Source organism: Mastacembelus armatus, chromosome 12, assembly GCF_900324485.2.
Source record: "Mastacembelus armatus chromosome 12, fMasArm1.2, whole genome shotgun sequence".
Taxonomy (NCBI): domain Eukaryota; kingdom Metazoa; phylum Chordata; class Actinopteri; order Synbranchiformes; family Mastacembelidae; genus Mastacembelus; species Mastacembelus armatus.
The window spans coordinates 11,713,335-11,724,032 of record NC_046644.1 but is presented as its reverse complement, the minus strand read 5'-3'; the positions used below and the strand labels follow the sequence as shown (position 1 = coordinate 11,724,032).

Sequence of the window (10,698 nt, the reverse complement as noted above, 5' to 3'; positions counted from 1 at the left end):
GAATAATAACGCTGAAATAACCAAACCCATTAAAAACCCAGAACGGAACAGAGTGAGGTGTCTCTCAGCTATATCAGCAGCCTCACTGAGAGTCTATTATTTACATCCCTTCTGTTGTTATTCTGTGCCCTAATGTGACACACTATTCTACTGGATTGCAATATTTCCTCATATGTTACTCTTATTTACCACTCGGCTAACTCCAGCTTTAGACTGGAAGCTGCCTTTTGTACAGCATCTATGACAGTTATGAAGTTATGAAACCAAAACAAAAAGGCAGAACTGTAAAACTCTGCTCCAGGCAAAGGACACTGACAGCAGGGGGCTTCAGTGAGACAATCTTCCCAGTGAAATGACGTTTCTACCCTTTTTTCAAGCACTAAACTACATCACTCTTGAGAAGCGAGAAGTGAGATGGGGCTGTCAACACCTAATTCACTGGCAGTCCTATAATATATAACAGTCAAAGAGTCAAAGAGAGGCTGTGTCGATGACTTTAATATGTTGCATCACCTCCCAGACTAATTGCAAATCTATGGAAGCAATAGTGAACTATGTTGGAAAACAGAGTAATTGATTGTCCCCGATTGCCTGGTGCATTCCCATCATGCTGCTATGAAAGTCTAATTGCTCTCATTGACTCTGCCTGGATTTTAGGATCTCATCTCCCACATTATTCCCAGGGTCAATGATCTCTTGGATTGTCTAGGTTTTTGCTTCTTTTCTTTAGCTCTGGATTTGAGCAGGATTTTAGGGTTTCAGGAAAAACAGGAACAGCTTTCTCATCACCATAAGGATGCACCACTTCTCTATGTCACTGTGTACTATACACCTGACACTTTATCTCACTTTTTGTCTTCAGACAGATAAATTGAACATTAGTTTTTTTGATGCAGGACATTAGTTTTTAAAAAACATTTGTTTTTTTTGAGGCAGGAAGTGTCAAGGTTGGCACACTGCAGGAGCAGATGTGCAGTGTGGGGGAGGAGGAATGTTTTATGAGCTTTATGAATGATTGTCTCAGCTGCTCATTCTTCCTCTACTCTGTTTCTCAGTGTACAAGGGACACCGGGGTCACGCGTGGTTTATGACTTTACAGCTATTTCAATTCAAGCCAAATCATAGCCACGGCACAGACCGATGTGCCATATATCATCAAGCTTTGGACTATAGTCTTTATATACCAAACATAATTGTGCTTACAGGGCAAGAAAATAAAAGAGAGGAAGAATAACACAAACATGACAGCACAAAATTTGTTTTCTCAGTGGTACCAGTGGACCTTTCTGCATTGACGCATTACGCACAAAAAATAGAGCCAGAGGAAATGCATCTAGTCAATAAGGGATGAAATAAGAATAATGCACAGTGCAGCAACTGGTTCAGCACATGTAATCAATTTCATGGGCTTATCAAAGTACTAAATCATGTGTGGTCTAATAAATATATCACATATATGTATATATCATTATCAGCATATCATTAAAGTATTTAATCAAATTTTGGTCAGAGGCAGTCAGTCATTGCATTGGGCTAATGATCATTCACAGAAATGAGCCTGTAATTTGTAATTTAAATAAAACAGTATAGTGACGGTCAGTCATGTCTTTCAGGCTCGAGCTGCACATAACAGCACTATTTTTCCTACATACCACACTCCAGCATACATCTCTTCAAATTGAGCTATGTAACTAAAGTGACTATGAGCATTTAGTGCAACTACAGTGGAGGATTCAAAATTCCCATTTTGCACATTTAATTATGTCATAGATTTAATTATAAATAGATAAAATACTTTCTGAAGCTGCTCTAAAGGGCTACAGCTGTGAAAACACAAACCTTAGCTCTTGTTGCTCTCACAGCTGGAAAGAAGTGTCCTATACAAGGACATGAATGAAAAAATGTAAAGACTTTGATGCAGTCCAATATGATGTTGCAGTTCTATTGTTTCGTGCATAAAAAAAAAAAAATCTGTTGGAGCTTTAATATGTGAGAGTAGGTAGCCTGGGGAGTGCAGAAAGTCATCTGTCCTGTCCCTGTTGCCCTCCAAAAACTGATCAGGCTGCTTATTTAACCAACTCTCCTCAGCCAGCCCTGCACCTATGCACATTATTCTTCTACAGTCTGTTCTTCTTTCCTCCCCCATGGCAGATGTGAAATTCTCCCTGTAGTCCTGAAAACCTTCATTTTCCTGGTGAGGAGCTGTTATGCAAAAACCAATATTAGAGTTAAATCTGTGTTTCATTAAAACTGTGAGATGGGGATCTGCCTTATTATTTTTTTAAAAAAAGCTAAGCTACTGTAAAGTCACATGTCATCTCTTTGAAATGAACCACCAGCAAACTGAGGCAGGTTAATCTTTGTCAGTTATGAGCATGACGTGCAGATAGCGAGTCATTCAGCCAATGGCTTATTGTCACCGGTCAGTTTCAGGGTAGTACAATTGCTTCTTGGTGTTTTATAAAGTTCTAATGTTAATAATCATGACTGTTCATTTCAGTAATAGCTTGAATGTTATCTCAAGTTGTTTCTTCTGTCTCTGTCTACAATTTTCCCCTCATCGGGGAAATCAGTGGAAGTGATGTTTTATGGTGAGGTGGGTTAAAGTTTAATGACTTTGTGATAGTTACATACTGAGAACCACTGTAACCCTATTACCTGTGAACTCCTGTAGATTGTGACAAACGCACACAGTGAACAGTCAGTTCCTGCAGCCCTGAGACAAATCAAGGTAAGACAGAAAACTGCTTCACTTTTCATAAAAAATCCATTTTAATCATTCAGGCAGTACAATGTCTGAGGATTTCAATTCCAGTTTTACCACATGATATTTTACTGTTTGCAGACTGGCAACAGTCTTGTAAACAGTTTGTTGTTTGTTTGTTGTGTAATGCTTAACAGTAATGCTTGTGCTGCAGCTACAACAGTTGATCTGCCTGTTATATAATCTGTTTTCCGAGGTTTGACAGAATAATTTACTAATAAATGACTATATAACTTTGAGCTGTTACCAACTCATTGGTAATCTATTCATCCATCCAGTATCTATAACTGATTATTCCTGTTTAGGGTCACGGGGATCTGCTGGAGCCCACTCACTGGTAATAAAATTCAAAATTCAATTAATAACATATAAAAGCATAAACTGAATCAGCTCTATGGGATAGGCTCCAGCAGATCCCTGTGTCCCTGGTTAAGGAATAAGCGGGTATAGATAATGGATGGCTGGATGAATCAGCTCTAGATCTCTGGTTTTGCCAATGTACAAGAGTGTAGGCCAGGTCAGCAAAATAAGCCCTTTTTATCCTGCAACCAAAGGTGACCATACATTTGCTGTTCTGGCACTTTATTTATTATCATTAACAATTCACACTGCTGATTATTTAAATTTATTTAATGTCAGATAAAAACATAATCATTATCTCAGTCAACTGTATGCTGAGAAACAAATAGTGAGCGATAAGTGCAGTGCAAACTAAGAAGTTGCCTAGCAAGTTTTACTTTACTCAGACTGTTAAGCATGCAGTTATTACATATGTTAAACACGATGTAGCTGTCAGCACAAGTTGTACTGAACACACTGTGATACAGCTTCCTAGTAACCAGCTGGAGTTAGGTCTAAGTCCAGCCAGTTACAGGGCTAAAACAGAGTCAGAAAATATATATGTGGTCAGATTTTTTTAAGATTTTTTTTGACTGCTATATATATATAAATATATATATATATATAGAATATCTTTTTTTACAGGTATCAAGTTATTTATTGTTCCTCAGTTCTAAAAATGGTCAAGAAGACAATATGTGTGGCACTGGTGATGCTGCTGTTGGTATCAGTTGCCACTTTTGTGGGTGTTTTCTTCGGTGTGGAGAGAAGGAAAGGCACAAGCGAACAAGTCTACTTCAAAGCAGCTGTAGCAGCAGATGCTGGGCCGTGTTCAGAGGTCGGCAGGTGAGTGCTCATTTCTACAGCTTAAGACACTGTAAACAGATGTATGCATGTATGCATGCAAACAGAGACATGCTCACACACAAATTTATTTACTTTATTATCTGTCTGCAGAGGCTCTTAAGATATTTAATGTAAAAACTAATAATCTCCTCCTTACATTACCACAGGGACATACTGGTGAAAGGGGGGTCTGCAGTAGATGCCTCTATAGCAGCTTTACTCTGTGTTGGACTTATGAATGCTCACAGCATGGGAATCGGAGGAGGAATTTTCTTTACCATCTACAATGCAACAACTGGTACAGCTTTATATGCAGTACATCTCCACCACAAATTCTTCTGTTGTTTACTTTCCCACCAACATAAAAAAGCCTGACATGTGACCTATACACAGGGAAAGTTGAGATCATTGATGCCAGGGAGACGGCACCACGCAATGCAACAGAGAACATGTTTGGGAACAGTACAGCTTTATCCCAGAAAGGTAATGTTTAACCAATGAGCAGAGGGTTGCTTTAGATAATGTAATTATGAAAGCTAAGAAGATCAAATGTAAAGTTATATTGTCAAATGTCTAGACCAAACTCAAAACTCAGGAAAAGTAGAAAAAAAAAAACACCTTCTGGGTAGAAAGTGTACCCATTTTTAAAATAACATCTGCATTAAAATAATATTTGAATCTGAACAAGTGTGTTTCCTTGGTTTCTGTGGTTGGTAGGAGGGCTGGCTATTGCTGTTCCAGGAGAAATTCGAGGTTTTGAGTTGGCACACAGGCGACATGGTAAACTGCCTTGGAAAGACTTGTTCCAGCCAAGCATTGATCTTGCAGAACAAGGCTTTCCTTTAGGCAGAGCACTTGCCTCTGCACTTTCCAAAAACAAGGAAACCATCATCGAGGACCAAGATCTATGGTGAGCAATATCAACCAGAGGCATCTGCTGAGAGCTTGGACTACTAAATCAATATTGTATTATTAAGTTCAGTGACTCAAACCATCCTAAATGATCCCTTTCTCTGTTTCAGTGAAGTGTTTTGTGGGAAAAATGGTGACGTTCTAAAAGAAAATGAAACTATAAAATTTACCAAGCTTGCAGAAACCTATAAGAAAATCGCTGAGGAGGGCCCTGATGCTTTCTACAAGGGAGATCTGGCTCAGAAACTTGTGACAGATATTCGGGCAGCAGGTGATATTGTCCTTTGAAAATTTGTTCATATAAGATATAAGTCTTCCGGTGCGATCTCAGAGTAAAACATACAGATGCAATGGTTTGGAAGAAGCATAGAATGTGTATGGGAAAGTGAGATTTTACATGCAATGGATAGTGAGATTCACTCACTCCCTTAAACTAATCCTAACCATCTCCCAGAGTTTAGTGAACATTTTCAAACTCTGTTATTTGTATACACTGGGGTGAGGCTGCATTAAATCTCCATATAATCCGATCCTCTTACTCTTACTTTCATTCAAATTAGGAAAATCAGCAAATAAAGACGACATAATAAATCACTTATCAGTTTCCAATTTCTATTTTCATTTCGGTGATTTACAGTAAAATATTGTGTCATCTTTGGATCATTTGTGCAGATTAGATCATGTTTGTATACCCACATCAAAAGGACATTATCATTATCATTACTGAAACTACCATTAGCACTAAAGGTGATTTGCTAAAAGGACTTGAGGACATATAGCAAAATATATGACATGCTTCTCTCTCTACACATCTACTTTTCATGGCAAGGACTATTTTTATTTCCAGCTCTGTCCAAATGTGCATTCACAGTGTTTGTCAATCCATGTTTAGGCGGAATCATCACAATGGAGGATCTGGAGGATTATGTGCCAGTCTTGGATGAGAACCCTTTAAGAGTAAATGTGGGGGAGTACACCATGGCTGTTCCCAATGCCCCTGCTAGCGGCCCTGTGCTCTCACTGATATTAAACATCTTGAAAGGTAAGCTTTGATGGTTTGTCCAAAAACACCCCGAGTGGGAGAGCTTGTGCTTTAATGTGAGCTGCCGTCACTCTCACAGAAAAGGACTACATTGTTATTGGCTGATCCACTGAACAATAAATCTTCTTTTAAAATTAAAAAAAGGTTTGGTGACGGGACGTTAGCTCAGAGTAACTTTACCTACACTGAGAAACAATGGCCTTGATTCATGTATATCTGATGTTCAACATATATGATTTAGTATGTTAAATGGAAAAAAAAACAATATTGGTTGTTTTTTTTATTACTCAGTGACCTCTTCTGGGTTGATGAATAATGAATGTGTGAATAATTAAGGGTTAGGGGTTGGGAGCTGGGGGTAGGGTCAGGGTTAGGATGGGGTTAGGGATTAGGTGACGATAGTAAACATTAACTTCTTTATGTCAACATATTAATTTTGTCATTGTGAGCATGTTAGGTTGCTGATGTTAGCCTTCAACTGAAATATGGCTGCACAGAACCTCTGGCGTGACTATAAACTCACACCAAAAAGTGAATATTTTAGTGCTTTTGTCGCTGTTGTATGGGGTAATTGGGAAAACACTGACAAACTGTTTTGTTATTGAGGTAGGATAATGTTTTGGATTGCTCATGGCAACACTGGTTATGTAATAAGATACACAACCAATATTAAATTTAAAAGTAATTTCTTCCATTTTAGAGGATGAACTTAAAACCCCTGAGGAAAGCACACTGTAACCTTGGCAGAAGGGCTTTTGTTTGATTGAAATAATTAAGATTCAAAGATAATTGCTGCCCGAGAGTCTCACATTCTGATCGGCAGAGCTCATGAACACGTTGCTAATGAAATCAGTGCTGCCTTGGTGTATGGTCATTGTCATCGTAATTACATATCTCATCTTTGCACACTATTTTGTGTCTGACTGGACTTTCTTCCATTCCATAACAAACTCTCATTTTGGCGACTGTCTCTATGCTCTTCTGCTACTTCTCAGTACAGTGACAGCAGCTGCTCTTAAGGACTAATTGAAAAACCTCCTTTTAAAGTAATTCATCTCCCTGAACCTTTTCTTTCCTGTAACTGACCAGCGTGGCCCGTGCCTCATACACTAACCCTAATCTTCCAAATTTTCTTCTAATTGGACACAGCTGAGGGATGGAAACCTCACACAAACATTTCAGTGACAGGCAAAAAACTTTTCTCCTGCTGATTTAGCGTGACTCCTGCCTCTGCCTGACAGCTGAAACCCATCAAACCAAAACCTTCTGTTTTCTGCAGCCTTTCCTCCAGTTTTCCTCTGAGGCTGTCATCTCAGCCTAATACCCTTAGTCTAGTCACAGAAGCTTTTAGACTAAATACAAACACAGGAACACGCTGGGTCAAGTCCGTTGTAGCTCTCGCCAGTTAGCTGAATGAATGAGACTGTTGTTTAGATTGGGTTAGTAATGACTGTTACATTTTTACAGGGTACAACTTTACCTCAGATAGTATGGCAAGCACTGAGAAAAAGATCCTGACCTACCATCGTATCACAGAGGCCTTTCGTTTCGCTTATGCAAAGAGGACTTTACTTGGAGATCCAAGGTTTCTCAACATCACAGATGTAGGGTCATGGCTTTATACTCATTAAACAATTAAAGGCATGGTTTCAGTCTCTGGTGAAACTGCATAGCAACAATATAGTAGCAGTGTAGTTGCTTGACATTTTTACACATTTTAGTGCAAAAGTAATGTAAAAGCACACAAAACCTCATATCAGTAAAAACAGCAATAAACAATACCTTCCCCGTAAACATTTATGATGTTGATTATTTTTATGTCCAACGTTCTTGCCCAAAGCTCATCCACAATATGACTTCAACTTACTATGCGAACATCCTCCGTGAAAAGATTACTGATGAAACCACACATCACATGAACTATTACGAACCAGAGTTTTACCTGCCCGAAAACCACGGGACCTCACACATCTCTGTAGTAGCAGAGGATGGAAGTGCCGTGGCAGCCACCAGCACCATCAACCAATAGTAAGACCCCCTGGTTGTTCCGAATAAATATAATTACCAATATTAGTTGATATTTGCTTGTAACTCCTGTGGTATCTTAAAGGTTATTTCTTTCCTGCAGTTTGGGCTCCAAAGTCATGTCAGGCTCAACAGGGATACTTCTCAACAATGAGATGGATGATTTCAGCTCCCCACTCATCACAAACAGCTTTGGGGTGCCTCCTTCCCCAAGCAACTTCATCAGACCAGGTTAGACCAAACACATTTATAACGTATAATATTTCATTATTTTTACAATATTGTTACTTTGCTGTAGTAAAAATCAAAGGTACAAACTATATGGTTCTAATATTTTATCACCCCGACAATAACTTGGTGAGGTCAAACCTGTCTGTGTGTTAGTATCCCTGAACGATTAAAGGCTTTTAAAACATCATTGCTCTGGCTCAGAGTGCCAGAAAAGCACCATCTTTTCTGTGAGAAGTTCTTTATCTGAGCCATCTGATACTTTAAGGCTTTCAGTATTCATTGTTAGTGTGACAAAGTGAACAATCGGCTTTTTTGGCTTCTCATATTAAATAGTCATTGATTTGATTCAATGCTGTGGGACAATGATACATGAGACGTTCCAAGAGGGGGCGATTATCTTTTAGAAGGCAGTACAGGTGATATTTTCTTTTTTTTTTGCTTGTCCTTGTCCTTGTTAACTTTTATTACCATTAAATTCTCTTAAAAGGAAAAAGGCCAATGTCATCTATGTGTCCAACCATCCTACTTGATAAAAACAACAAAGTTAAGATGGTGGTCGGGGGCTCAGGAGGAACACAAATTACTACCTCTGTTACTCTGGTAAGACATAAACCACCATCATAAAGTGACGCAACTGATTTAATAAGTTAAATGATGTTAAATTAATGTTGTATAAATTAATGAGGTATACTCTTATTACATAGAGTATGTAGTTAGCAACTTCTTTACTGTTTAACATGGTTTGAAATCTTTGCTGTTTTTTAGGTTATTCTGAAGGCACTGTTCTTCAACTACGATCTGAAAAATGCGGTGTTAGAGCCCAGGTTCCACAACCAGCTGAGCCCTAACAGAACAGTAGTGGAGCCTGGCTTTGACAAAGTAAGTGTCACAAACAGCAAACAATGCTGATATATGTGACTAATAGAGATAAAAGATACTGCAAAGATCAAACTCCACCTACACCGACAGATCAGTATATACTTTTAAATATGCATGAAGCTAAAGGTTAAATTGAGAAAATGGAGAAATAAATCTAATTTTGTCATTGCACTGGGATGAAGAAGTCAATTGCTCCTCCAAAGATAATGAATACAATCTAAGCATTGTTTCCACGAAACAAAGGATTAAATACAGAATCCTTGTTTATACCTTTTAGCAAGTTTAAACTTCCAGCCATGCATCAGGTCGAGCAGCACGTCACAACTTCTTGCTCAAAGACAGAAAGTACTTTTTTTTTCAGAATAAGTATATTTTGAGATTTGTTGTTTTACATTAGGTCTGTGTGCCTTCACACACACACACACACATATATATATATATATATATATATATATATACATATATGCTCCTCTTCACAGAATGTCATGGATGGTTTAGTGTTAAAAAACCATGAGATGGAGGTCCTCAAATCAACAGGAGCTGTGGTGCAGGCCATACTACATCATGATGATGGACTCGAGGCTCAGTCAGATCCTCGTAAGTGGGCGTATGCCGCAGGGTACTGAGGTCACACACACACCTCTGATTGTGCAGAGAGGCTGTCACTGTGTGAACCTTGAGCTCTGGTAGTGTGAGATGAGAGATTAGTGACTCAATAAAGAACCAGGAACCATCGTCAATTGTTCTGTAAGTTAAATGTCCTTCACGTACTTAATGACACTTAACTCAGATAACAGAATGTGGACTTACTGCTTATTATGAGCTACAAAACAGTAGTAGTTTGACGTTCATTTTAAATATTGGTTTGATGGCTACTGTCTCTAGTTGTCACCTCATCTGTTTATTTATTTAGGAAGTGCCCATGACGTTCCATGTTATTTTAAAGTAAAGTGTTACAATCCTATAAAATATACACATAAAAAACTCAATTAAAACTAACACTTACGACTTACAGAGTGCAAAGGCTTTCAACGGCCTCATAAAAATGTTGTGGCTGTTGCTGGTCTTTGTCACCACTGGGATTCACAGGGAACCCTCTTCTCTTAGCTGGACTCTCAGTGTTTCACATAATTACCGAAATGTGTAAAGTAAGTGTAAAATTAAAATGTCTTTACTGTCTTTTCCTACAAATGGCTTGTACATATGTGACAGAAACAGTGTTATAATCAGACATTTGCATTAGTGAACATATGCGTATTTCAAATTAAATGAATTTTCCCAGTGTGAACGGATTATTTATTTATCATCCACACTGAAGATAATGGTTATCAAGAGCCCACAGCCATGCTATGCTCTGTGCTAAATGCTAACATCAGCATGCTGACATGCTCAAAATGTGAAGCTAAGCAGGTAATGTGAATGTAATATTTATGACATACACTTAGTCTATCATAGTAACATTCGGACATTGTAATCTCTAAAGCTACTAGCATGGCTAAGATATTCTTGAGGAGATAAACAATATTTGGAAACAGATATGAGGCCTCTGCTTTTGTTGTGTTTCTGAAGGAACATGTAAACAATTAGAACATTGGTTGACAGCATCTAGAAGAGGAAATGTGTGGCGAGAGACAAGATAACATGCAAATATCTTTGGTTT

At 38.3% G+C, this 10,698-nt stretch overlaps 1 protein-coding gene across 4 annotated transcripts; it reads left to right on the top strand.

Moving 5' to 3' along the window:
* Positions 1–2,430: 2,430 nt before the first annotated feature.
* Positions 2,431–10,121, top strand: ggt1b (gamma-glutamyltransferase 1b). Of its 4 annotated transcripts, none has more exons than XM_026297126.2 (14): positions 2,431–2,591; positions 2,675–2,731; positions 3,775–3,949; positions 4,117–4,247; positions 4,343–4,432; positions 4,667–4,859; positions 4,972–5,132; positions 5,754–5,903; positions 7,371–7,507; positions 7,744–7,931; positions 8,032–8,159; positions 8,647–8,759; positions 8,925–9,038; positions 9,518–10,121. In XM_026297126.2, the coding sequence occupies exons 3-14, from the start codon at positions 3,783–3,785 to the stop codon at positions 9,662–9,664; spliced, it is 1,719 nt and encodes a 572-aa protein (XP_026152911.1). In that variant the 5' UTR covers positions 2,431–2,591; positions 2,675–2,731; positions 3,775–3,782; the 3' UTR covers positions 9,665–10,121. The 4 variants fall into 4 exon arrangements, with proteins under 4 accessions (XP_026152911.1, XP_026152910.1, XP_026152909.1 ...); XM_026297125.2 differs by having other exon boundaries at positions 2,431–2,596; XM_026297124.2 differs by having other exon boundaries at positions 2,432–2,591; positions 3,749–3,949.
* Positions 10,122–10,698: the final 577 nt, after the last annotated feature.

Bases quoted from the DNA above. Each gene is read 5' to 3' on its own strand.
- ggt1b (XM_026297126.2), top strand. From the start codon at position 3,783: ATGGTCAAGAAGACAATATGTGTGGCACTGGTGATGCTGCTGTTGGTA. The intron at 3,950-4,116 runs GTGAGTGCTCAT...ACATTACCACAG, and splicing joins CCGTGTTCAGAGGTCGGCAG to GGACATACTGGTGAAAGGGG. The intron at 5,904-7,370 runs GTAAGCTTTGAT...ACATTTTTACAG, and splicing joins GATATTAAACATCTTGAAAG to GGTACAACTTTACCTCAGAT.